This window comes from Cyrtonyx montezumae, unplaced genomic scaffold, assembly GCF_038088225.1.
Source record: "Cyrtonyx montezumae isolate F1298 unplaced genomic scaffold, pur_monq_1.0 scaffold_3, whole genome shotgun sequence".
NCBI lineage: Eukaryota > Metazoa > Chordata > Aves > Galliformes > Odontophoridae > Cyrtonyx > Cyrtonyx montezumae.
Window position 1 is genome coordinate 149,032,502 of NW_027072034.1, and position 26,348 is coordinate 149,058,849.

At 37.4% G+C, this 26,348-nt stretch overlaps 1 protein-coding gene across 2 annotated transcripts in view; it reads left to right on the plus strand.

The window, feature by feature from the left end:
* RELN (reelin) overlaps positions 1–26,348 on the plus strand; it is a 270,835-nt gene that overhangs the window by 109,177 nt on the left and 135,310 nt on the right. For both annotated transcript variants that reach the window (XM_065743657.1, XM_065743656.1), the window contains exons 5-8: positions 8,282–8,314; positions 9,197–9,275; positions 16,027–16,123; positions 21,590–21,641. In XM_065743657.1, the coding sequence (XP_065599729.1) occupies positions 8,282–8,314; positions 9,197–9,275; positions 16,027–16,123; positions 21,590–21,641 (261 nt within the window). The remainder of the gene's footprint in view (positions 1–8,281; positions 8,315–9,196; positions 9,276–16,026; positions 16,124–21,589; positions 21,642–26,348) is intronic.

The window sequence follows — 26,348 nt, forward strand, 5'->3', positions numbered from 1 at the left end:
TAAGTTAGAATTAATTATATTTGGAATGAATTGGAGAATTGTAACACGGGTGTTGGCAATCAGAAGGGAGTGTGATAATGATGTGGATGAAAGGTGATTGGACACAGCATGTATCAATGTTTTACTGTGTGGAAGGAAAAACCTCTGGTGAAATTACAGATAACTCTTTGGTAATCAGAGTAGGAGATAAATTGTACAGGTTTGGTAATCGGAGTAGGAGATAAATTGTACAGGCATTGCGTTTTGGTGGCTGGTATAAAGAGATTTGGGAGCAGGAGTACTGTCGGGAATGCCATTTGAGATGTGTTACGGAGAATGGTGTGGATACCTCACACAGGCTACTTACTGGACAGACATGAGTGAAAAAATTGATACAGTTATTAGCATAAAATAGTAAAAAGCCTCATATGGAGATGAAATTCTGTAGTTGTATAATGAAACCAATGCCAAGCACAAAGCCTGTAGTGGTTAGAACAGGGAAGGAAAGGATGATTAAGTAGAAGACATTGAGGGAAGAGTGACAGGGAGTCAGAAAGCTGGCAGTTATCATCACAGTGATAGGCAAGCAAGACAAAAGGAAACATATGACCATCAGTATCAGAGCTGACAGTGTGGTCAAGGAGAATATGGGCAAAGCAACAGGATTCCCCTGGCCGGAAAAAATACCTTGATAAGCAGAGAGTAGTGAGTAATAAAGGCTTTGACAGTCCTTGCTTCTGAGATGCTATACAAAGAGTCTTTGCCAGGAGAGCTGGCAATGTATATTGTAATTCTTTCCCTCTGCTCTATTTTATGCTTCTCCAATTTTGGAGCACGACTCAAACTTAATTCAACAATTTGACAATACTTATGTGGATTAGAACAATAACTCCTAATGATACTACATGCAGTCCCAGAGCACACAGGGAATCCACAGCATAAAGAGAAAATGGGATTTGCTTATTGGCTGTGTGCAGAGAATAGAAGATGATGAGCTGTGCCAAACCTGGCTCCGCTGTGGCTGTCCCTTTTCCTTCTCCACCACACAGACACAGAGAACCATGTCCAGCACCATATCCCTCAAGAGGCCTCCAGCTTCCCCATCTTGTGCTCATATCCCACATCCTCAACAACTTCTGAGTTTTTACAATAATGTTCCCACCAGTTTTCTTTACCTTGTGCAAAGAGTACCGAATAACTTTACAGAATATGTGGATTTGTATTCTCCAACATATTTGAAAATGTGGAGGTAACTCCACTGTCATCAGGTTTGTCTTAGTCAGTGATCATCCTGAGGTGTGAGCAGCCCACAGTGAGTTCATAAGTTCATAAGTTCATAAAGTTGGAAAGGACCTACAAGATCATCTAGTCCAACCATCCTCCTATCACTATCCCTACCCAACTACTAAATCAAATCCCTTAGCACCTCATCTAAACACTTCTTGAACAGCACTAGGGACGGTGCCTCAACCACCTCCCTAGGCAGGCCATTCCAGTGCCTGACCACTCTTTCAGAAAAAAAAAAAAGTGAGGTGTGAGCAGTCCATGGTAGCCATGTAATTATCAGTTAATTCCTCTGAAATGCGCATGTGCAATCTTCTTAGAGTTTTGCTTGGTTCTTCCCTAGATTTCTATCCAGCTGTCAGTTTCACTGACTCATCTGGTCAAAAACTCTGTTGCCCATTGCCCTTCTTCCAGACCAGTCCAGCACCAGGCTACCCTCTGCAAGTTTGTTCTTGTTTCTTAAGGAGACAATGTGCATTGCATTGGTCTTCCTTACCAGTGAGAACTATTATAATTCTTACACTATTAGCACTGATGTTTCATTTTAAAGAAATATGCTTTCTTTGAAGCAAACTTCACTTTAATTCCATGCAGACAATCACAGTCTCAGCAACATTAGTAATATAAACAGGATTATTTCAGAGAGAATTAATGTGTTTATTTAAAAGCAAAGATTGATATGCAAAACAGCAGGAAAGATTGACAAAAGTGGGGTTTAAAGGTCCGTACTGGCTCTAAACATTACTTAACTGAAAGGCTGAAGAGAATAATGTGACACATAAAATAAAGAAAATAAAACCAAAGGGAAACTTCATAGATTTATTACAGAACATTTTTATAACAATTATTCACTGGAGATGATATCAGTCTTCATAACAGCTAGTACAAAGGATATACATGAAGTCATGAAACCAGCACAGAACCTCAGAAATCATAGTTGCTGTGGCTGTCTGCACTTAGATGTGCATTACTAAATCCTAATAGAGTTAATGAGATTTGTGCAGGGAAAGGAAAGTATATTTCTTATTTGGAAGTGAATTAGAGGATGATGAAGGGTAGTGTTAAGGAATGGCAATGCCAAAGCAGAAGCCCTGTGTATAATGTAAATGGAGTAAGGAAAGACGCCACAGGGAAAGACAAAATTGCTTGAAAATCTGTGTGTTCAATGTACAGTAAATATTTTAAGAAGCTGGAGAGATTATTGAGAACTGACGTGAGCTTCCAAGTTTATATGAATCTTGAAGAAGAAAGGAAACATAAAAATAGGCAAGAAAACAACAAAAATTTACAAGCCAGGAAAGAAAAGGTAATTGTGTTATAAATATTGATAAGGAAAAGCATGTTAATGACTGATGATAGTCATCATCATCATGATATCACTAATAATATCTTCAATAATATATTTAACTTGTTCATCTAATAGCAAAATGAGTGGAAAATAGGGTAAACTTACAGACTGCTGTTTACTCTTGTCTTGAGTAGAATAAAAATTTTACATGAGAAAAAACACTGGTGTAATTAAAATGGGGTTAGCAAAAGATCAGAACAGGCTGCAGTGTGCTTTGAACCTCAGGGGAGACCATCAGCTCTGAATGAGAACAGAGATGGTGCTGGAGAAAGAGTTCATGGTGCAGGGATGGAGGCAGTTGGCACTCACATCATGCTGGAAGGCTTAAGGGACCATTGTCCCAGGTCCTCTATGTACCTTTGGGCTAGTAGTACAGTTCTTTGGCATAAGGATCATGCTGGGAGATTTGTGAGCATGCTCTAGAATCATATCATAGAATGTCATAGCATGTCATTTAGTTCTGCCTGAGCAGAGAAGAATCAGAACCATAAAACTTAAAAGGTGGAAATGAAGAAGAGTATCGTTGCTCCCTTCTAGTGCAAAAGCATTCCTTTCAGCAAGATTCCCAGAATTTTATACAATCTCGTATTCAACACCACTAATTGTGGGACTGATGTTCCTCTCTTAAGAAACCACTCTCTGCTCTGACAGATGTCTCCATCTGAAAGCAAATAATGAGAACTGATCAGGTTCTCTTTGATTTGATAGCTTTTGCCTGGATGTTTGTGGAAGATCTTTTAGGCATGTTTTGTACCTTGTAATTATGGATCAAAGAACACTTTGAAAAACAAATATGAAACAGATTGCAAGCTCTCTGGCTTGACCAGAGTAGTATTTTACAGAAGAATGAAGTTCAGAGCTGACATACTGCTCCTTGACTTGTGTGTAAGCAAGAATAATGCAGCCCTCAGGCAACACGCTGAGTTTCTCTAGGGGAATGCTCAGCCTCTATCTTTCAGCAACAACTATGTTTACCAGTGGAAAGTATTGGCAAGCTTCTAAACAAAAGTATTTATTTTCTTTTTCATCTTCATCTGGCTGCTAATGAGGACATTAGACTTTTTCATAGTCTGCAAAATGTAATATACCTTTCTGCACCTTTAATTTATGATGAATTGGTGAGTGACATCTAATGGCTGCTGCCTGTTGAACTTGAAATTTGATGCTTGTCTGGGAGCATTTGTGTTTCTGTAATTGACTTCAGCTTTATACTAAAAAATAATAAAGTCCAGAATTAAAAAGAAAAAAAAGTATTTAATTTGAAGTGAGTTTTAGGAATGTTTTTGGAATACATTCGTAAGCTGTATGTGCTACATATCCCTGTACACTAGGTTGGCCACACAGGTCGATGGGATAAGTGTGTCAGTGGTACAAACTGATGCAATTGGAACACATGTTTAATTTGTAATATATTAGTCTTCTTTTCACTTTGACCATTTATTTTGCTTAATCATTAGCCATTATTATATTTCATTATTTTTGTTCTGATTTTTCCATTGTCATCAGGCCCATCACTGAATCTTGTTTCCCTCCACATATACCAGGCCCTTTAGACTGAGCTGACATTTCCTTGCCACTTATTTCTTACTTCCCTCCTCTATAGTTCTTCCATATTAGGACATACTTTTGTATTGTTTTAATTGTTATTAACCTTTCATTAGCCTTACTTCATCCACATAAAATCTTAACCTTTCACTCCAAAAGATGCCTTCATTCTCCCTCATCTCATGAACACAGAGCCCCACAATGACCCCATTGACTTTCGAATTCCCCATTACTTTCTTTGAGTTTCTCACGCTTCCAGTTTGACTGTGGCCTTTCTCTCCCTGAATCACTTTGTATTGTATACATTTTTTCTGTGCTTTCCTTACCAAAGGAATTGCCTCGCCTTACAAGTCAAGCATCCTACATTTCCTTACATTTTCTCGTAATGTATTTGTTCATGCCTCTTAGACTGTGAGCTCTATCGAGCTCAGTTTCCATTCTTTGCTTAGTACAATTCACCTCTTGTAAAGCTCTGTACATACTCTGGGTATTAGTTTAAAATCTAATAATAAATTCATTTACTTTAAAATTTCTTAAAGGGAACAGATTCTCATTCAAGCTAATTTACATTGTTAAGCCACACAAATACTGATTCTAAATTTCAAACCATCCAACCACATATCACTATCTAAGAGAATCATAGCTTAAAATATATATGAAGATAGCCTTTTTTCCTCTCAGTCTGAAGATTTTTTCTTTTAAATTGGAAATAATTTTGATCTTTTATGGTTACTTTGCACCATAGAATATTTTTTTAGCTTTCTCATTTCATGCAAGGAAACTGTTTTACTCCAGTCATACTGTATGGCCCACTGTACAGTCTGCATTGTTTTAAAATAAGTAGTTCACCAGATGAAAATATTTTTAATTTACGGTGATGTTCTACATTTATAATATTTTGAGGAACTTAACTATAACACTTGAAGACCAACACAGTGATATTTTGCAATGAAATGTAAAATGTAATACAAGAGCTATTCCTAGGGAGATTAAAGTCTAAGATCATCACTCATGAAGTGGTAAATTCACAGTCTTTTGTTGTATTCAGCTCTAGAAATTGAATTACAAATTAGGTGGAGGAATACCTGAGGCAAAAATGCTTGGGCATCTCAGATACTATAGAGACTTGGGAAACAAAATCATCCTCCTCAATATAAAATTCTTTATTTGTAAGAACAGCCCTTTGTCCAATACCATGTGTTTGCTTAACTGTTCATGTAGTTTTTTAAATGAGTGGTTAGTAGTAATATTATGTATGTGCACCATTTCCTCCAATTCAGCCTACTGGTAAACAGTTTTGTTTTGCAATATACTATGCATATAATTGAAAAGATCTTTTAGGAAAAATCAGATGCTGTATAAATGGGTAGCTATGATTAAAAAAAAATGTCGAAGGCAAAGAAATTTGTAAATTTAAAAAATTAAAAGTTTGTCCTGAACCTGTACCTTTTGGCTGAATAATGAAATTTTGCTTAAATTTAGAAAGTACTTTTATTAGTATGTATTCAGGGCTCGGCTGCCTTCTGCAGAAAGCTTCCAAAGAGCAATACCAAGCAACCTGAGATGAATGAGAATTTAGTCTTTCATTTAATTTTAAGGTCTGAATTGCTTTTGTTGTAGAGGAACGTCTCTTTCAATTGAGTTTCTCTCACAGACTAATGAAATTTGCTCAGCCAGCTAACAAGTCTGTCCATGACCTGGCCTGACACAACCATCCTTCTCTTAGAAAAGCACTAGCAGCAGCTCTCAGTCATGCCTATCCTTACAGATTCCCCCTTGTGATGACCCAGAACTAATGAAAAGGGTTAATACAGAGCATCAGAGACAGAGGTCTTATTTTAGGCTTAACCACTTGCAACATCAAGAGCATTGCAAATCCCATACCATAGTGTATTTCCTTTCCTGCAGGCAAAAAAACAAAAAGAAAAAAAACAGAGCAGCTGAATTGTTCTACGTACGAAGCAATTCAGCTAATCCAAGTTAATCCATTTCTTCTATGTGAAAAGTTTCTAAAAGTCTTCTCGAGAAATATATACATGCCTCCACAGAGAAGAACAATGAATGGGGAATGCAAAGTACAAATGCTGTCTTTTCATGAGCAACATCCACCAGCATTACCATGGAGGCAGTGCCAAGACCTAGCTTGAAGTTGGAGTCCAATTGCTCCAGCTTGTATAAAGACATGATGAGAAGTTTGGGCCGCTGCTAGTAATTATTAGCATTTCCTCTTGGGAAGACAAGTTGGCTGCTGCTCAAACTTTTACATGGATCATTTTCTGCTATAAAAATATGTCATGTTAGAATCATAAAATCATGGAATCTTTGAGGCCTTTAAGACCTTTAAGATCATCATATCCAACCATCACCTGACACTACAAGTCCACCACTAACCCATGTCCCTAGGCACTACAGCCATACATCTCTTAAATACCTCCAGAGGTAGTGACTCCACCACCTCCCTGGGCAGCCTGTTCTAATGCCTGATTACTCTTTCCATGTAGAAATTCTTCCTGATATCTAGTCTAATCCTTCTCTGGTGCAACTTGAGGTCATTTCCTCGTCCTGTTAGATGCAGAAGAAAAGAAAAATTCATATTTCTTTCCTGTTTGCAATTAAATTTCAACATCAGTCCCTAAGAATGTCCTTGCTCTTTGCTGCAGCAAAGCCTTCAGTGGTCATGTTATTGCTTTCAGCATTGTCTGTGAATGCTTAAGGTTAATAGCTGGTGTAAAAGCTGACAGTCTCCTAAGTTGTATGTCAGCTGAGTCAAAGCCTTCTGCCTGAGCTAAACCCAGACTGCTTGCTATCCTTTTCTGGTCTGCCGATACCTCACTTGTTTCTTGCTCTGTCTTCTTAATCACCAACATTCCCATGGAATGTTGCAATTCCATTACAAAATATTATGCCTTTAAGCAAACCATGTGGTTAAGGAGAAAATAGGAATAGAAAAATGAAATTTCTGAGATTTGTTTTGGACCTACTATTGAAATGGTTATTTGTGAGGGCCCTACCCAGCTTGCTGCATTCATTTTTATTTTTTTTCTAATTTTTTAAAAAATTGTTCAGATCTTGTGACAAAAATTACTGTACTTCAGTAATTTTTTTGCAATATTCTGAAGAAATCAGGTCTATGATATGTTTTAGATCAGTGCTCAACAAGAAACTCAGGAACATTTTTCTTTTATTTGTGTTCTATTTTCTGAAGTACAATATACAGCTAGAAATATAGCTACCTTTATGAGGTTCTGAGAGGCAAACAAGATAGCTGCTTCCCATGAGCTCACTTACATACACCCTTTGAATGAGATGTAATGTACTTGGGATTTAAGATTGGATGAAGTCATCAATGTAGTAGCTACTATGGAGTATCTAACACCTTTCTAGCTTCCCTGAATTCTTTGTATATATGTATGTACTTACATTCTGTTTTCAATTGTGTAACTTTACACCCATATTCTTTTTTCAAAGTGTTAGGAAATGACCACTCAGGCACATTTAGTCATTTCAAATACGCATATCCATATACAGTGTGTCATTAATGCATTCTACTATACTGTGGAAAAAAAGGATTCACTAGGGAATTAATTCAGCAATGCATGCAAAAATGTGCTCAAAAATAAGTGTTTGATTCAGTGATATACTGACATAATCCCTTATTTGTTGCACAAGGAGGAGTAGGATTTTTCCTCCCAGCAATGTGCCTAGTAAAATGTTGTCCAGAGCAGCATAAATGGTAAAATATGACATTTTTTTCCTCTCCTAGACTTTATTTCTTTTATTTAACTTAATTTCCACTCTCCTTGTAAATTATTAAATTACTGGATCTTAATCTGAGCTATTTCCAATATTTTATAATTCTTGGCTAAAAGTAATCTTTCTTATCTTGCTGTACAACAGTTTATTTCATTTATTACTGGTGCTTATTTTTAGAGAATATTTATTTTTTATCTTCTATTATATTTTTATAACTCTTAATGTGTCATATTTTTTGTAATTAAAATGTCTAAAGAGTTGATTATTAGATCATGCTGTTACAATTTGTTTTATGCCAACTGATCTTTAATGCTGCAATTAAGCTCTGATCCCAGCAGATATTCATGCACTGTGTGTCTTTGTTCTCCACAGCTCCAACAGAAGCTCCATTACATCCTCACCTAGGTAGGTGATTTGTCATTCTTATTACTAAAACTCAGAAACCCTAACTTTGTTATAATAAACAATCCGCAAGGTCATGCAAAACTAGCTCTGGGGAATTCAAATAAAAATGAAACTCATATAAAATGAATTGAATTATGTCTAACTCTGATCAGTTGTTTTTTCATTGTGATTTTTATTGTTGTTTATTTATTGCCTTTGAGGCTTTGCAGAGTATATCACACTGCAGAGATTTTTTTCTAGCTCTGCATTAGAGCATCCATTTGAGTAAGGACACATGACTTCCACTGTGGGAGAACACTGTCACACCAGCATTGTTATTGTGAAGGTTTGTCCCTGGGCACCTCCAAGGTGCACCCAGCAGCAGGGCAGTCCCACAGAGCACTGACCTGCACCTGTCAACAGCTGAGCTGCAAGTTGGTCACTGCAGATGAGATTCCCACGCCTTTGCTCAGTTTGAATAGTAGGTGATAGTCACAATTCATTTCATGCAAGCATTTGTAGAGAAAGTGTCTGTTTAAAACAACTACTAGTGCAAGTTTCGGGGTTTGGATGTTTTGGTCATCATATGTAAATGAAACAGTAAACGTAGGGCAAAAGCTGAAGGCCGAAGCTTGCAGGTTAATGAATGGAAGCATTTGCATAATTTCATTCACAGATTAGGTGTAGAAACAGAGTACTCTCATGAGGACATCTTATCTCCCCTTGTGCCATTGGTTACAAATTCTGGATTCAGTATTTGGTTTTTTTTTTCTTTTCTGAACTTACAGAAGAAACAACAGATGTTAAAACATTAAGCATGTATTTGATGACAACACTTTGTCAGAACTGGAAAGCACAAGTTGGTTACACTGGATTTTTTCATATAGCTTTCTTTTGTTCTAGCTGAAATGCATAGTGACAGCATCATCCTACGAGATGACTTTGACTCTTACCATCAGCAAGAATTGAATCCTAACATGTGGTGAGTTTCAGATTTTCTTTATACAGCTTAGTAAATTAAAACATTTTGGTTTTTACAGTGTATTCTATTAAATACTAGGTACCACAGCTCATGTTGTTGTAGCCTTACATAATTGCTTCATAAAGATCTAAATATATTACCTTATTAATTAATTTATTAATGATTGAGAAATCAAAGAACATTGAAGTGAGCAGGAAATTCTTATTGAGTTCGAATTTTGAATTAATCCAAAAATCCAAGGAGTAGAGCTGTACTCGCTGAATGTTTTTGTGTAAAAATGTTGATTTCTTCAAATCAGAGCAGTTTTTTGGAAAATATAATGAATTTGAACACATAAATTTTGTTTTTCAATATTTTTTTGTTTCCTGTTCACGTACTAGGTATTTCTGATAAAGCTAACTATAATAAAATGCATTTTAAACTGAGATAAAATACTTCCAAAACATTAGTAGTAGAAAATCAACTGGAATTGAAATTTATTTCAATTTATTTCAACTCAATTTATTTCATAAATGCAACATCTTATTGATTTTATTCACACAAGACAGGGGTATGTTAGTAAGTTATTTTATTTGTTTTGGACAAAATGTGCCTTTTAGCAGTTACTGCATTTGTTATTTAGGAATACATTTGTTCCTTTAAATCTCACTTAGTTTTCCTTTTTATTAAGGTCTCTCACAGTTTCCTATATGTGCAGGTCTTTCACATTTCACCATCTTACGTAAAAAGGATATGGTTTATGAAATTCTAGAGATATTTTTCTTTTGCATATATTTATTTTAACAGTTTTTAGTATATGCCTACTATCTTTCCTCCTTTTGTTCCTTTTGTATTATCTCTTTAAATGTTTTTTTTTTTCTGGACAGATGCATTAAGGACCTGGAATGCTATAATATAAAAAAAAAAAACACCTAACCAACTCTTTTTTTTTTTTTTTTCATGGGAATGAATAGATCAAGGACTCTTAATGGGTTACAGAATAGCTGCCAAGGTAGATAGCTTTAGCAGCAGCGTGTTAAATGGACTTGAGTGGAAGGAAATGAGAGGAGGCATTATTTCCCTGCAGATGTCTCATAACTCACAGAGAGCCTGTCTGTTGGGAGCCTCCATAATTTATTTATTCATTGCTCTCTTATCTTCAAATTCATCCTTGCTTTTCAGAAGCCTCAACAGAGAAATTTCAGCCTAAAAGAGGCCCAGATCTCCTGCTCTTTTTGTCTCTGAGATTTGGATGTGGTCCCTATGGAATAACCTTGACCCAGCTTGGCTGGTGGGTCAGTGCACAGAGGTGTGTGGTGGAAGGGAGTCCTAAAACTCACCACAGTCCTGTGATGGACGCCTTGATATTCTTGTAATGACAACAGAAAAGCGATGTTTTCAGCAAGGCTCTATTGAAGTGGAGCACAAATAAAACTATAATGAGGTGTCATGAGCTTTTCTGCATAAAGGATTTCTACAGTAGCTCTCCCTCCTTAGTGGCAGGAAGCTCACTCTCATTTGATTGTCTTGCGGGAGTTAAATCAGGGATTATTAGCGGTTTACACCATCCCCCCTAAAATTGCATTTTTCCCCTGGCAGCTGCTAAAATCCCATCTTTATCACAAACAATTGCAGTGAGTGCTGGAGCAGGATTTCCAGCCCCACTCTGGCCCTGCTCCTCTGTGCTCTGAGCACAGGAGCAGCTGCCTGCTGCACTAACCCTCCGGCAGCGCCTTGTCACCAGGGGCCAGTTAGACTAAGCCCCTCTAATAATTTCTGAAGCCATTATTTGTGTAAAGATGAAAAGAGAGGAGTTAATATTTTCCTCTGGCCTTTTCTTCCCAGATCCTATGCAACACTGGCTTGGTGTGATTAGCATTGTCACAGCTCCTGTTCCACTCTCTGCATGCACAACTCCTGCAAGATGTGTACAGTCCAAATGCACAAGCAAAGCCTTTTATAGCTTATGTGTGTAATTCTGAGTCTCAGAAGAGCCATTGTGCCACCCCACCTCAAACAGCTGTTCTGCACAACGGCACTGTATGCTTTTGACAGTGTCTGTTTTAATATAGAATTCTGATCATTCAAATGCATTAAAAGATGCATCTTACCCAGCAGCTATTTGTTCATTCAGAGGCACAGGAAGATGGGAGGGATAGCCATGAGTCTTCCTGGAGCTGTGAGGTGAGAAGAAAGGAAGGGACGAGATAGGGCTCTTTGTAAACAGAAAAATCACAACATCTGGCAATGGGTTCTTGATAAAAATCAAAGTTTGGTAACAGAGAGAAAACAGGAAAAAATGAAGTGGGAATGAATGAGGAAAGGAAGAGACAACGGGTGAGGAAACATCAGGTGAAGGAAGAAACGGGGACAGCTTCTGTACAGGGAATGCAGGATCTGGACCATCTCTCTTTCATTTTCCTGGGACTCAGCCACCATGGAGATTTACACCATGGAGATTTCCTTGTGTGGTGTGTCCAACTGAATTTTCTACATCTGTCTTCCAGCAAGCAATACTGTCAGAATGTGACTATTTCTAAAAGTTGCAAAACTTTGGAACATACAAACTTGTTTTTTTTAGCAAGGACTTCCTCACTTCTCTAATCATGTTTGCCTTGTACTTTTCAAAGATCTCTCTTCTTTCTGAAATAATCTGACTCGTGGATTCATAAATACCCAATGTCTTTCATGTCTAACATGTATTCAGTGTGTAAGGTAGTTAAGTGAGTCCCACTCTGTGGTCCACACACTGCATGCTAAGCAGCTCACAACTGACCTGCAGAATTAATTAGACCATAACTTGTATAGCATTTCTGAATGAGAAGTCTAATAGCACAACTGCTTCATGATATATATGCTGTGAGCTGGCTGGAGTGTGTTAGTTCAGAAAGCCCAGAAACTGTGGAAATAATTGATTTCCTCAGTAGAGAAAGGAAATTTGCATCATGTAAATTTAAACACAGGAAGCCTTTGCACGGGGAAGCCTGTTTTCTAGTCTTTAGGGGAGGTAAGGCTTAATGAAACTTTTCTAAGGCAGAAATGCATGGACATGTAATTTGCTTTTATGATGTTCTAGTTGGGGGTTGGATTCGATGATCTCTTGAGGTCCCTTCCAACCTCTACAATTCTGTGATCCTGTGAAATAAGACAAATACTTTGTAGTAGCAGCAAAGAAACAAGATTTTGGGCATTCTCTGAAACATGTAGTCTGTGCCTTGGAAGATAAAAGGCCAAGTGATATCTGAATGAGAAAAGGATGAAAGGACCAGCGCAGGTGATCTGTGAAAGATAGTCTTGTTCATTGGATACATGCTTCTATAATTGTCTTGCCTCCATATAACCTCATAACAGAGAAGAATAAAGAATGATGCTATGTAGCAACTAAAACACATCAGACAAGAACAAATCTAGAAAAAATATCTTTATACTGAATGAATTAATATTGAGACTAAGAGAGGAGAGAAAGCAGATGCATAAAATTATAGTGGTTCTGGCATTAATTCATGCTTCTAGATAGAACTCTGTGCTTTAACAGTAGATATGTAGCTAACAAGGGATTCTGTACATTTGAAAAACTCTATATGGAAACTGTTGTTGGCTAAACGCTCTCAGTTTAGTGCCATGGTTCATCTCAGAGCCCATTGACACTCTAAACAGCAATCGCTTACAAAAGATATACTCCTCAAATACAATTTGAAGAAAAGATGAGCAAGTAAAATAAATCAGCAAGAAAGAGACTCTATCACTTCTTCATAGCATATGAGAAATGAAGAGGTACAGTGATATTTCCAGGGGCGAAGAAGTGGCAGAGATCTTTGTGGCAGGAGAAGGAGATCCTAAAGTGATTTCCAAATTGCACTAACACTGTGGGATTAAACTTCAGAAAGATTTATGTTTTAAAATCTCATGGCAGTTTGAGATGTTTACCTTCTTTATAGTCCAAACATCACAAAAGACATCAGTCAATATAATGTCCACAAAGTCAGGTATTGTAGAGGGAAACGAGGTGACAAACAGTGATGAGGAAGCAGCAGATGTTTTCCCTTCAGCAAAGTGAAGAACAATAGCTGAGAGAGATGGGGCTCTAGGCTGGGGATGAGAGTGATGGCAGTCTGTAGAGAAGACATCTAGATGAATATGACAAATGTCAACAATGCCAGTGAGAAACAGGTGTGAAGAGAAAGCAGAAGTGATTTAAGTGTGATAAGATTTTATACCAGGCAGGTGGGAAAGCAAAAAGCTGCACCTAGACAGAGGGTTTAATACTGTCTCCTGGTTATATGAATGGAAAAGAAAACCTTACTGTATGCACCAAGCGAGGAACAAATTGGGTCCTTTCTAAACGCGTAATATGGTGATGATCTGAGCTTCATACATTCCTGTCAAGCTGCTGAGTAACTTGTTGTCAGAAGTGATTACATTTCAAAGAGATCACAAAGGTTGGAAGAAGGATTACCAACAGTCATACAATTTCTAATGAGAGGAGTCATCCTAGAGAAGATGAGGAGTGATGAAAGAGCTGTATTACAAGGACATTCGTGAATCACATTACAGGAGTAGAATAAATGAACAGCTAAATCATTTTATATGTATTGATATATGATAATTAAACAGTTATATTATCACTTGGCTTAAGTAGTGTGTTCTTTTATTAGGGGGTGAGTTTTTCCTGCCATGTAGTTGTCTCTGCAAATATGGAGATTTCAAGCAGTTTCTCCACTATAAAACCCAAGAATGTAGGGGCATATATTGAAAATAATGATGATAAGCAGCCAGAATACTATAGAATTCCAGGTATTATTCTTTTGCCTGTTCCCATGTTCTTCAGCTACCAGAGTTCAGAGATCAAGCAAAATTTAGATAATGAGAAAACACACATACCAAGAACCCCGTTTCTGTGCCTTCCCCTAAAGCACACTTCAGTTCACTCATATGCTCTCTTCCTGGGCTATACTGAAAAATAAAATTATGGCCAACTCTGGCTTTTGTAAGCAAATGTTAATTCATTGAAAAGTCATTCAACAGAAACTGTGTTACTTTATTAGAGGATTTAATTTTGCTGCTGAAATTCAAAATACTAAATGCTATCAATGTGATTTGCTGAATGACTGCAGTTATATATCCATACAAGAAAAAAATCAAAGATTTTTTAAATTTGACTTTATTCTGGAAACTGGAAATGAAATTAACTTTAATGAAATCTTAGAAAAAGGGAGTGATTTATGAAGAGGGAAGAAGCATTCATCTTTGACTTCTGTTATAGACTTGGGCACATGAAAGCCAGCCATGCATTGAATTGACCCAGGACCAAGTGAAGAAACCCAAAATAACAAGTGCAATCAATTATTCACTACATCTATGCATCTGAAAGTCTAACATATATCCCTCAGCCCCAGCTCTCTGGGTAGACCCTTTGACAATTCTACTGGACCATTCCCAGCAAGACAGCCAGAGATTTAATTTGTCCTATCTGTGCCGATGGTGTGCAAATGGTTCTTAAATGCTTGGGAATAGAAATATCCTGCTCCAAGATGCTTACAGAAAGATTTGACAGAGGCTTGGCACAACACTTATTAATTAAAAGACAAACAAGCACCATAATTTAGGAAAAGAAGTGAAAAATATCAAGGAAATTTGTATAGAAATTAACTGTGATCGATGCTGTGATCATATATCTTAACAAGTCCTGTTAAGACCTGCCATCCAGAAATTAGAGAATTAAAAGGAAGAATGAAATCAAGCCTCTGCAAATTACTAAACCGAATCTAGGCTGTGTATATGGGAATGTGTATTTTTGTGTCACTCTGCATCAGAAAAGGTGGCCAGGCAAAGGCACTTTGTGTGAGAGAAGCCTTAGAAATAAAAAGTCTAAGCACCCCTTACTGAAGTTCATTTCACTTTAGACTCTAAAAATACCAATTATCAAAAGTACAGAAAGAAATCAACAAGAAGCTAGGTTTGGAGTGAATTCACCGTTGCTTACAATGAATTTGTCCCCAGAGCAAATGTTGTTTCTATATTTGGTTTTAAAGGGGATGCCTGAAGACAGTATTGCAACAGCCTAGATGGCAAACATTGAACAGTACAAGCTCTCCTGCCTCAGTGCCACCTCCCTGCCTGGCTCCCACCTTAAGCCTGCCCTTTAGAGTAGATAACCCTGCATCTGGAGGGTTCAAGGTTTAGAATCTGCAATGTCTATTCCTGTTCCTATTTGGACAGAGTGCAACAGCCCTGTTGGTAGGCTGCCTGAAGGCCAAGCTCTGTCCTGGGCCTTAGTCTCCATCAATGCTGCATGAGGGCAGTAGAGGAATAGAAGATATACTAAGACTGATTTTCGATTCAGATCAGATTGGTTTATTCTGTTCATTTCCATTAAAGGAAAGAGAGAAAGGTGGTGAAACCAAAGCCACATAAAAATGATGCAGGAAAGCTGGAAGTGGTGTTTCAAGTTTTGCGAACTAGAACACCTCTGAATTACTTAGTGTCTGTGATCTAAAGTGGCATTATAAAATCACTGAGCTCCATTGTTTTGTGCCTGATCCTGCCCATATTTTGCAGTCAAGAGCAAGTATCTATCTACCTATCCACAAGGTCCTTTATGAAGAGGCAGATCTAGCACACTGGACTTAGAGCTGCTTGATCTTGTGTTAGCAAAACAGTCTGGTTTGAGTGTCAAAATATAACAATCATATTTTTCTGACTTCATGACTGATGCAGTCTCTAGTGTATGCTTTCTCATTTCTATTTTGAACATGTTCTGTTCTTCCTGCAGGTCTGAATGCAGCAACTGTGAGGTTGGAGAGCAGTGTGGTGTGATTATGCACGGCAGTGCCATCACTTTCTGTGAGCCATATGGTCCCCGAGAGCTGGTAAGTGCTTTGCAGGTTTAGTGTTCAGCAGACAGTCTCTTTAGCAAAGGTGATAATGCCGTGGAAGAACACCACAGGAACACCCAAAACAATAGATGATAACAAAAAATGGTTTGCAATCTTTTGCAAGGGAAAATCTCTTGATCCAGTGTATATCCATTATTAAAAACATCTGAAAAAGACAGAAAGGTGAGGTAACAGCTTTGTTGTCAAATTGGCATCATTGTCTTTTTATTTCTGACAATGAAATAAAGACAAGGTTCCTTTTTCTTCTCATTTTCTATTAGCGCTGTCCCTTTTTTTCTAGTTGCTGTTGACAAATGTTAATTTGGTTGTAAAACATCACTTGCAAACAAGGCATCTTACAGATTTCAATGAGCAATGACCTGCCAGTCTGAGGAAAGTGTATGTAGCAAATTGAGTCATGATGAAGGTGACAGAATTAATTTCATTGGGTTGTAGTTTGGTCATAAAATTGCTGAAAGAAACAACATGGTGCAACTTGCATTAACTTGGGATCATCTGGGTGGGGGAAATTAATTGAAAGATGCATAACCAAGGCCCACATGCTGCAGCTGACACCAGCAGTTAGCTGCAGTGATTTAGTTAAAATAGGACTTTTTGAAAGAACGGAAAAATTACAAAAGCAGTTCGAAGACTGTATGATTCAAAACTAATTTTCATGTTTTCAGTAGTATTCTGAGTGGAGGGAGGGGCTAAGGAGAGCTATTTGAAGAGGATAGATGGAAGAGGGCCATAAAACAGGAGTGGTTTTGGCCAAGAACCTTCTTGTTTGAGACACTGACAGTTCCTTTAATGGGATTAATTTTACATCTTTAACTGAGATCAAAATTGCACAAATGCAATGTAGATGTTGCTGGTGACTGAAAGGCACAGACAGATTTCAAAGCAATTCATAAATTTTATGGGTAAAGGATACTTTGAGTCATTCCCTCCATAGTGAGCTCCAGCAGGGGAATCCTGACAGTGCTGCTAAATTGCCTCTCTGCTACTTTGATTCCTATCTGAACATGCTAAGCTTCATTAACTGCCTTGAGAAGAGATGCATTGTTTTATGCCCTGTACAGAAATGAAGTCACACCACTAGGCTATTTTTCCACATTTTTTTACTCATTTTAAGTTGCCCTGTTTCAGGTAGGTAACACTTCTTGAAAAATAATCTATTGCAAACAATCTATTTGCTAACTAATCTATTTAGCAAACCAAAGGTCCCAAGTAGTTTAAAATGTTGTTAATTACATGTCTTCTTCCTGCTGGTATGTAATTTAGCCCACCTTTATTAATCACAAATTGACTTCAAAATCCAGCATCAGACTGTATCTCTTGTATTGTATTGCCACATGGTAAAATGGCACTGTCATAGCATCAAGAGCTTGGGAAAAAAAAAAAGTATTATGATGCCTAAGTGGTGTGATTAAATAATCAGCTGAAAAAATCATCATGCTTATAAACAGATTGAAGCCTAATAATGAAAGTATTTATAAATATTGTGGCAAAGTTGATGAAAAATCAAATCCTTATGAAGAGTTTAATATTTGGGGTGAGCGCAGGACACTGCTCATACCACAGGTCTGATTTGTGTTCATTTTCAAATATGGAGATTTTAATCCTAATTTTCTTTGAAATGACTTGATATTCACATGTAGCCATCTTTCAGCAGCTATACAATTTTCCCTTCCTGACGAAAGGTTTTAAACTTCCTTTACTTCTCCAATCTTCATGTATTTTTTGAGTCCCATTCTTGAAATTGCTCTTGAAATCTGTTTCTGTTCATGGCTCCTTTTTCCACATTATTGCTTTAAAATACTAAGGGAAGAGGAGTTGAATTTGCAAAATGTATTATATCAGCAACTGTGACAGCTACTGGTTTTCTTCCTTGACCTCCGTCTCCTCTCCTTACTGCCTGTAGCTGCCTGCTGCTGCAGGGAAAGGTTGTTTAATACCAACTGTCTGCGTCTGTTGGTGAGAATTTACCTCTGGTAAAATCCTGGAGTGAGATCTAGTGTGAGAGATGTTGCAGAGAAAAATAGCTACTAAAGACTCCCTGCCAGCTCAGAGAAAAGTAGGTTTCCTCTCTGCAGTATCTGAACTTAGCAGTCCTTTTGCAAGACTTTTCAAAAGGTTTTCTGTGGATCAAATGTTGTCATTTTGTTTTTTTGTTTTCTATGTTCATTACCTGAACATATTCTCAACATTACCTCAAAATATTCTCTTTTTTTTCCTGAATGCCTTTTGTGATAAATGATAACATTTAATTTCTTGGTGATATGAGCTACTGAACATTGATAAAGGGTTTTGCTTTTGAAATTAGAACTTGCACAACGTAATTAATTGAACGTAAGCTTATATAATAGGTACTCATAACTCAAGTCAGAAAGCACTTTATTACTTGGCATGATAAATGTGATACCTAATATTGAATCAATCCTGACAGAATGAACATATATTGGGACATGATTGCAATTGTAAAAGAGCTGATATAAGTGCAGTGTCCCTGTTTTTGCTTAAAGTCTATAATTGCCTTTTAGAAATATTCCAAGGAGAGGAAATTATATTTTCAGCAAATATTATGTACAGATAATGGCAAATTTTCAAATAGTTTTGAAAATTGCTATTTGAGATTATTGCAGTGGTTGAGAATCTGTCCCAACAAATCTGACTTAGTTCACAGATCATTAATAGCTGTGATTAATTACTTAAATTTTCATTCATCCTCCTGAAGCACTTGTAGCCTTATTATCAGCTAATCTTTAGCGCATTTCAGTGAAGCTCTCATTTGTTAACACTTATAAGAAAATTTTCTCTGTATTAAGCATATATGCAGAAAAAAAAGACATGAAAAACTCATGCCTAAACAAACCACTTCATGGACCCTTTTCTTCTCAATGTAAAGGAAAAAAAGCAAAGATCTTTCTGATATTCTTTGTCATTCAACGAAAAGATGCTTGGATAGTAGAGCCATGCCTCATATTCACCTGCACCCACTAGAACATTCTCAGGACCAGGTCTCCATCTCTTATAAATTCACAAATACCTTAACTTGGCGCACACCAGCACTGGAATAAGCAGAGTCCCTTTTGTTCTTTTGCACCATTGCTAGGAGGCAGAGATGCTATCCATACAAGCACTGGTAAGCTGCTTAGTAAACCAATTTTTAAGCGAGCCCAGGTTAAAACTAACTTGCAAAGGAAAAAAACATTCACTTAACCAAAATCACCTACTCAAGCTGATTTAACCTGCTGCCATTTAAATGCTGATGTTAATACATGGAAAGGAGTGGTGAAAGCTGTCCTATCAACAGGTAGTTTGTTAATCTTATGGACTTGAATATACATACAAATTCTGATTATACATTGTCATAATAATATGGATATTTTTCTGAAATTCTCCAAAGACAGAAAAGCTTCTGTCAGGTAGCTGAGAGACAGCATTAGTTCTGTGTCACTACACTTAGTAGTTGGGTAGAGATAGTGATAGGAGGATGGTTGGACTAGATGATCTTATAGGTCCTTTCCAACCTTATGAACTTATGAACTTATGAGTCCTAAACAAGTTAGAAAACATCTGCATTTTGGATTAGCTTTTGTTCAGTTTCATGCAGCAATGTGCACTGTAATAAGGGAGTTCAGACAGAAGAGAGGTTTCTCCCTCTAGTTTTCATATATATCTACATAATAGATAAAGAGAGCAGGAATACCTGATAATGGAAGAATCTGTGCTTTTACCATGTGACTTGGGGAAATTATGTAGAAAATGCTGATAAAATTGCCTTTGTAATACTGCCATAGTAGGGTCTTCCAAGTTATTGTCTCTACTCTTTTATTGATTACTAGTTCTTTAAGAAAATGACACTTTTATGTTGATGAGCTCCATTTTTTATTTGTATTTTGCAGTTCCCCAGTGTTATAATTACTGTTGCTGATGTTATCTTCTATTCAATTTCCTATCCATCAGCGTATTCAAGTCCCCTAAGTAATTCTGCTTGTAGCCAGCTTCATGCAGATCCCAGGCTTGGCACTGGTAGCCGAAGCATAGAGCTCTGCTAGCCCTAGGCCTTACTTTTAGGGTTGAGTTTGCTCTGAAGTTTGGCTTCTCTGTAGCCATATCCAGATTAATGGTGTTCTGAACGAGTACGGATCACAGATTTCCCAATGGAAATCAGTCCATCAGTACTCTAATGGGAAATATCATGAAGTTATGGTCTATGGGTTCTGACATGGGAGGACAACTCCAAGGTCTTCAGATCCAGGCTGCAGACACAGCTGGCAGTAACTACCAGATGAATTTTCTTACGGCATTTGCTGTCACTGCTCTTCTAATTAAATGTCATTTTTTACGATTGTGTAAACTTACTATCTGATCAGCTTGTGGTTTTTTTTTTTTATCCTTTTTTCTTTTGATTATTGCTGATATGGTCTTTCATTTCGTACATTTTTACTTCTTCTGTCTATCCTGCAACATCGCCTTATAGTGATAAATCATATCTCTGCCAAGTCTTTTGCAAATGGGAAGGGACGAAACTTTGAGTCTCATCTTTTTGGGGTGATGATCTAGTAGTTCTTTTTCTTTATTAAACAGTTGCTATGATTTTTCAGCTCCACCACAAAATAATTAGATCAGTCAATTTTTTTAAAGTGGTGCTTCTGGCTTGCTTATTATGTAGCAGTAGTGTTGAGCTTAACTTTCAAAATATATTGAAATTAATTTTGAAATAACACAGCTGGTACCATCTCCTTCACAATGCTGTTGTGCTTTTTATCTTATAAAAGTCTCCTAATTTGAACTACTGAAGTATGAGGGTATTGAAACAGGGAGAAAGGACAGCATCACAAATGGGCAGTGTCCTGAATACAGAGTGAACTGCTTAGAGTTTTTTGCCTGACTGTAGGTCTTCATGGTTGGGTAGATGCTACTACAGAATTTCAGGTATATATTACGCAGTACCACTAAGTTTTTGTTTGTTTTACTGATGAAGACTAAGATTATGTTATTTCCTTAAATATTTCTATTATTTTATATTTATTTAATGTTATTTTCTTTATTTATGATCCTTTTTGTTTCTTGTTCTGTGCTGAGAGAAGTAAATAAAAGCAATTGTGTATACACAGGTTTATCCAAGCTGGCCAAAGATCACAGTTGGTTCATCTTTTAGATCTCCTAAACACTGATCAAGAGCCAGCATTTCACATCATTTGGCAGACATCAATACAGTTAAAAAAAGAAAAAAGAAAACAGCTATGACATATGATGAGTTATCAATAATCAAAATGACATAACAGCAATGTCCACTATCACTCAACCTGAAAGGAGAGGAAATTAATAGTTTTATCCATTGGAGATCTAGGTATCCAGAGGCTTTCCACGCTTTCAAAGAAAAACAAGTGATGAATGCATTTTTTTCCTGACCTAACACAATCTCTCTGCTGTTTGCTTTTCTTCCTCTAGACCACCACTGGCCTTAACACAACCACTGCATCCGTCCTTCAGTTTTCCCTTGGTAAGTTCAGCTCACTCATTCACCTGAGAAAATGTAAAAAGTAATTGCTGCAATGGAAAATGACCCTCAGTTTCATCTTCACTGTTCTGTTCAGTGTGCTATTTAACATGAGAGATTAATAGCAACTTGTAAAAACTACAGCACGTTTATTCATCTTTTGATAATCCATGAAGCTCCCAGTAAAATCTTCGAAAAGGCAATTCCAGTGAATGCTTTGATGATGGGAAGTGTAGTCATGGAGTAATCTGTTTCATGCCTGTTTTATAATCCAATGGCTAATGTTATAATTACTTATCCTTTCTCTAATGTGTGATTGCTGTTTCTAAAATGGAACTACCAAAAATGGATTTTTCTTCTATAACATTTTAAAGCCTTGGTATCTTCCAGGTTATGGTTGGATTGTGCTGTTTTTCACACATCAATACGAACAGAATAGGTAGCAGGACAGAACAAAACTAGATGCTGTTTGGTTCTTACTATTTACAGGGTGGTAGTATGCTCTACCACCTAGAATGCCTGCTGTAAGTTATTACAGATTTTTCAGTGTGTGGTTGGGGCTTATTGCAGAAGTTGTGGCTTGGGCTGAGGGCAAATTGGGAAAACACTTAATTCCTTAACTTAAGTCTCAGTGTTCAAAGTATGAAGGAGAACATGTTTTTATGACACAAATAGTTCAATAAAAAAGCAAGCAAGGAATATTGCTGCTTCCTCTGTGGACTCCTGGATATATATTTCCAAATTATATACCTATTTTTTTTAAAAGTAAATCACTAGAAGTATCTCAGCAAAGGTGTGATTAAAGTCTGGAAATCTCAGTTGGAAATAAGAGCTATTATGTAGCTTGGAAATCTGCTCCTTTTTTTAATGGATCTGAAATCAATATCCTAGAAAGCTCAGAAATACATCAGTTACATTTGTTTCCACCTGGAGTCATTCATTTGACTATTTGAGGGCAACATCACTTGTCACCGTGCAGCTGACAGCAGTGTTATTAGTGCTAATGATTGGTATATGTGCTTTTATTTTGAATTATCATTTTTAAAAAGCTAGCAAAATATGTCCATTCCTAAATTGAATTACTGCATTGAGATCCAGCACCTCTAGCAAAAACCAGTCTGGAGCTGCCCTGCAGCTTCACGCAACCAGTGGAAGGGTGGCAGCTCACTTGCTTTGTTAGGACATGCCATCCACCCACAGAAGCATTCCTGGGGTTTCTAAAGCCACACATTCCTGTTTCATTCTCCCACCTGTGGCTGTGCCATTCATAGTGAACATTTGCTGTCCCAGGATGGCAGCTGGGTCCCACTTCAGGTGGCATACAGAAGGCTGCAGCTCCCAGACATGTAAAAGTTGGATGTAAAATTTCACTAGTAGCCTTTGGTCCTATCATCTGGGAAGGTCAAGTAAAAAAAGGTCAAAGAATGGCCGAGTAGGAAATATCGTATATGGTAACAATATCCTGAACTGTACCTGTAGAAACCAGTAAAATCTCCCATATAATAGAGCAGGAGAGGGGTGGATATACATCGGAGTAAATCAAATTTCAGCCTAAGTTCAAAATGTATCACATTACCTGAGTGCCTATGTTGGGCTTGAAATATAGCACAGATTGGTTTTGTAACTGATAAAAACCGGTATGAGCCGGGAGACTGCTGCTGTGCTCAGCAGTACTTGGCTTTACAGTCGTAAAACTGAACAAGGCATTTGCCAGTTTCCATCTTATTCCCAAACGTCCAGATTAATCATAACCCTATTTAGAGATTCATCCAAGAGAATTACCTTTTCTTAAGGAAGGTTCAACACTTTCTATCTATGACTGAATAGCTTAAGCTGAAATCTTTTGGGATTGCCTTTATATTACATTTCTCACCTAGCTGTGGCCACTTGAAAATGTATGTCCTTAGATTTCTCTCATCACTAATTATCAAATGGAATTCTATATTTGCAGCTATATAAGCAGGGGAAGACTAGAAAATGAAGCAAAGAAATTGGCTTTGATTACATCATGAATCATTGTATGGTCAGAAAGGATAAGATCCTAGTGAATTTTTCACTAGTTGATACTGCTCTCTAGTTTTCTCAATGTGCTATATCTGTTAGTCTTGCACTCCGAAGGGCAATAGAGTGCAAAAGGAGCACTATTAGGATGGAAAGGTAATTAGTAAGCCCTATTCAGCACACAGGATAGCATTAATGCACAATAGCTTTTCTGAGCATGAGCAATGTCCAATCCCTATGATTCCAATCCCTATGATTCTATGATTCTGTGATTCTCTGAATGTCTCTGCCATGCTGCACTCACTCAGATCCAGTGGCATTGCCTTGTGGTCCAGGGCTGTGGTGATGCTTACATTCATACATGCTGTAGGCTCCAGTGTGCAGAAAATTTCAATTGCTTCAGATATCTTTAATCACCCATGACTACATTTCTCCAAAACCAAGCACGTGGAAGACAAAATGTGTCAGTTTCCTCAGTACTCAATGACTGAGATATTTAAGGCAATGCCTTTGGGCTCCGGTGGGCCAGCACATCTAGTTCAACAGTTTGGGACTGCAGGATATTACACAGAGGCCTCTGGTCTCAGCTACCACACAGTGTTAGGCTGAATTGTTAGATGAAATATTCTCTATTACTCACTCCAAAGCTCAAGTTTTTCCTCTTAGCTAAACCCCTGGATTTCTCCATGGATGAACATGAGCTGTCATTTGTCTAGGCCCATGTGATGGAAGGTGACTAGATAGTAATGAGAGATTTTAACTGATATAGACATGGGAAGAAAGATACTCATGGAATCCTATAAGGGGAAAAGGCTTTAAGGGAGCAATGCCAAGGTGTGAGGTGTGCAAGTGGCACTGTTCCTTGGGCATCCAATTCAAGCATATGCTCCCATGGCTGTGATGCATGTGGGCTGTGCATACTCTGTGAGCGTTCAGAATTATCAAACTATTTGCAGCCCTCCTTCTTCCACAGTGCATGAGTCAAAAACCAAGCTGAAGCTGATGAGCACCGACACTCAGCCTGTCCTCCCATGCAGATGCTCCTTGGAGCCATGTGCATCTCAGCGTGAAAATTGCTTGTGGAGAATGTTCAATTTCCTTGAAAAAAATTTGTTCCATAGCTTTTTCTTTATGCTCTAGTATTGATGGATCATTTTGGGCCATTTAATAATATTGGAAAATAGGAATAACTTGATAGGGAAAGTACTCATTCATCAGCTTTGTTCATGAGAACCCTTAAACACTCCTCTACAAGCAGGGTGAATTTGACAGTGTCATTGACTGGATGAATGCAAAATGTTAGTGAGGAGAGTCTCTATTTTAAAATTCTTTTCATCTTTTATGGTATTATCACAAAGATCCTCAGTCATTACTAGAGCGTGTTGATAACTGTTCCCCCTCAATTTTCTATCAATAGCTACAGTTTGTCAATCTCTCTAAATATCTTAATAGTTCTCAGTAGAACACAGGAAATTCCATTGAAACAGGCTGCCCAGAGAGGTTGTGGGGGTTTCCTTCTCTGGACATCCTTCTGGACACTTTCCTGTACAACCTACTGTAGGGAAGCTGCTTTAGCAGGGGTTAGACTAGATGATCTAGAGGTCTCTTTGAACCAAACTCAACAATTCAGTGTTTCTCCCTAATTTTTTTATTATTTCCCAAATGGAAATAAAGTGTTACATTTTTTGTTTTTATATGCATAAATATTTCATCGACAAACTCATCATTTAATCACAAAAGCAACTAACAGAGCTAACCATTTCTCCAAACATGCTCAACAGTGAAAGGTATTTCACTCTTTCAATTTTATTTCATCGTAGAGAAGTCATCACTGTCTTCACTTGAAAATTCTTGAGCTTTATAAATCTTTCAGACTATGAACACTACTTAACTGAAGAGTAATTGTATGTTGAGCCTGTGTTCACCTTTTTATTTATAGCATCATTTCTTTTTAAGAGGAAAGGTCCCTGTGTAATGCACATATCAAGAACTTCTGTGTGGTCTAGTGTATTTACAACTTATTTTTAATGCTTAATCATTTCACAGTCTTTTGCAAGTGCAACAGGGAAAACAATTTAAAATATGCTATTGATTGCTTTTGATTAGCGTATCAGTGAGGGTCATTGATTCGAGTGCAGATCTTTGACTTAGTGGTTCCAAAAGGGTTTTCATGTCATGCCCATGCTGCCTTGCATCAGACAGCAGGTTAGTGAATCATTAACACAGCAGCCTCTATTACTCTTTCTGAACCAGCAAGGTCCCTAGGGTCAACACCAGAGTTGATTTACTCCATAAATCTACGTACTAAAGATCTCACTGATGTTTGTTGAAGACAAAGCACAGATCATTTTGATCACCTTCAGTGAAACAATGCATCTTTCTTCAGGCTTAGGTTTCTTCATTCATTCTTGAAGTGGCAGTTTGACTTTGTTACCACTCTGATTCTAAGAGAATTAACCTACAAGTAATTGATTCTTTAGATAAGAGAAATACTCTCTTTTGCTCTGATACATATTCAAACTACAATAGTAGTAATAGTAGTAGTTGTAGTAGTAGTTTTTAAAACACAATTGATGAGCGTGCCTTTTAGATTAGTCATTGCTGCCAAGCTTTTATGCTTCAGAAATACATTTGCTTCCTTATTAACTTCAGCAAAGAGAAGATCATAATGGGTACACATTTAGAAGAATAGCCTATAGACATAAATAT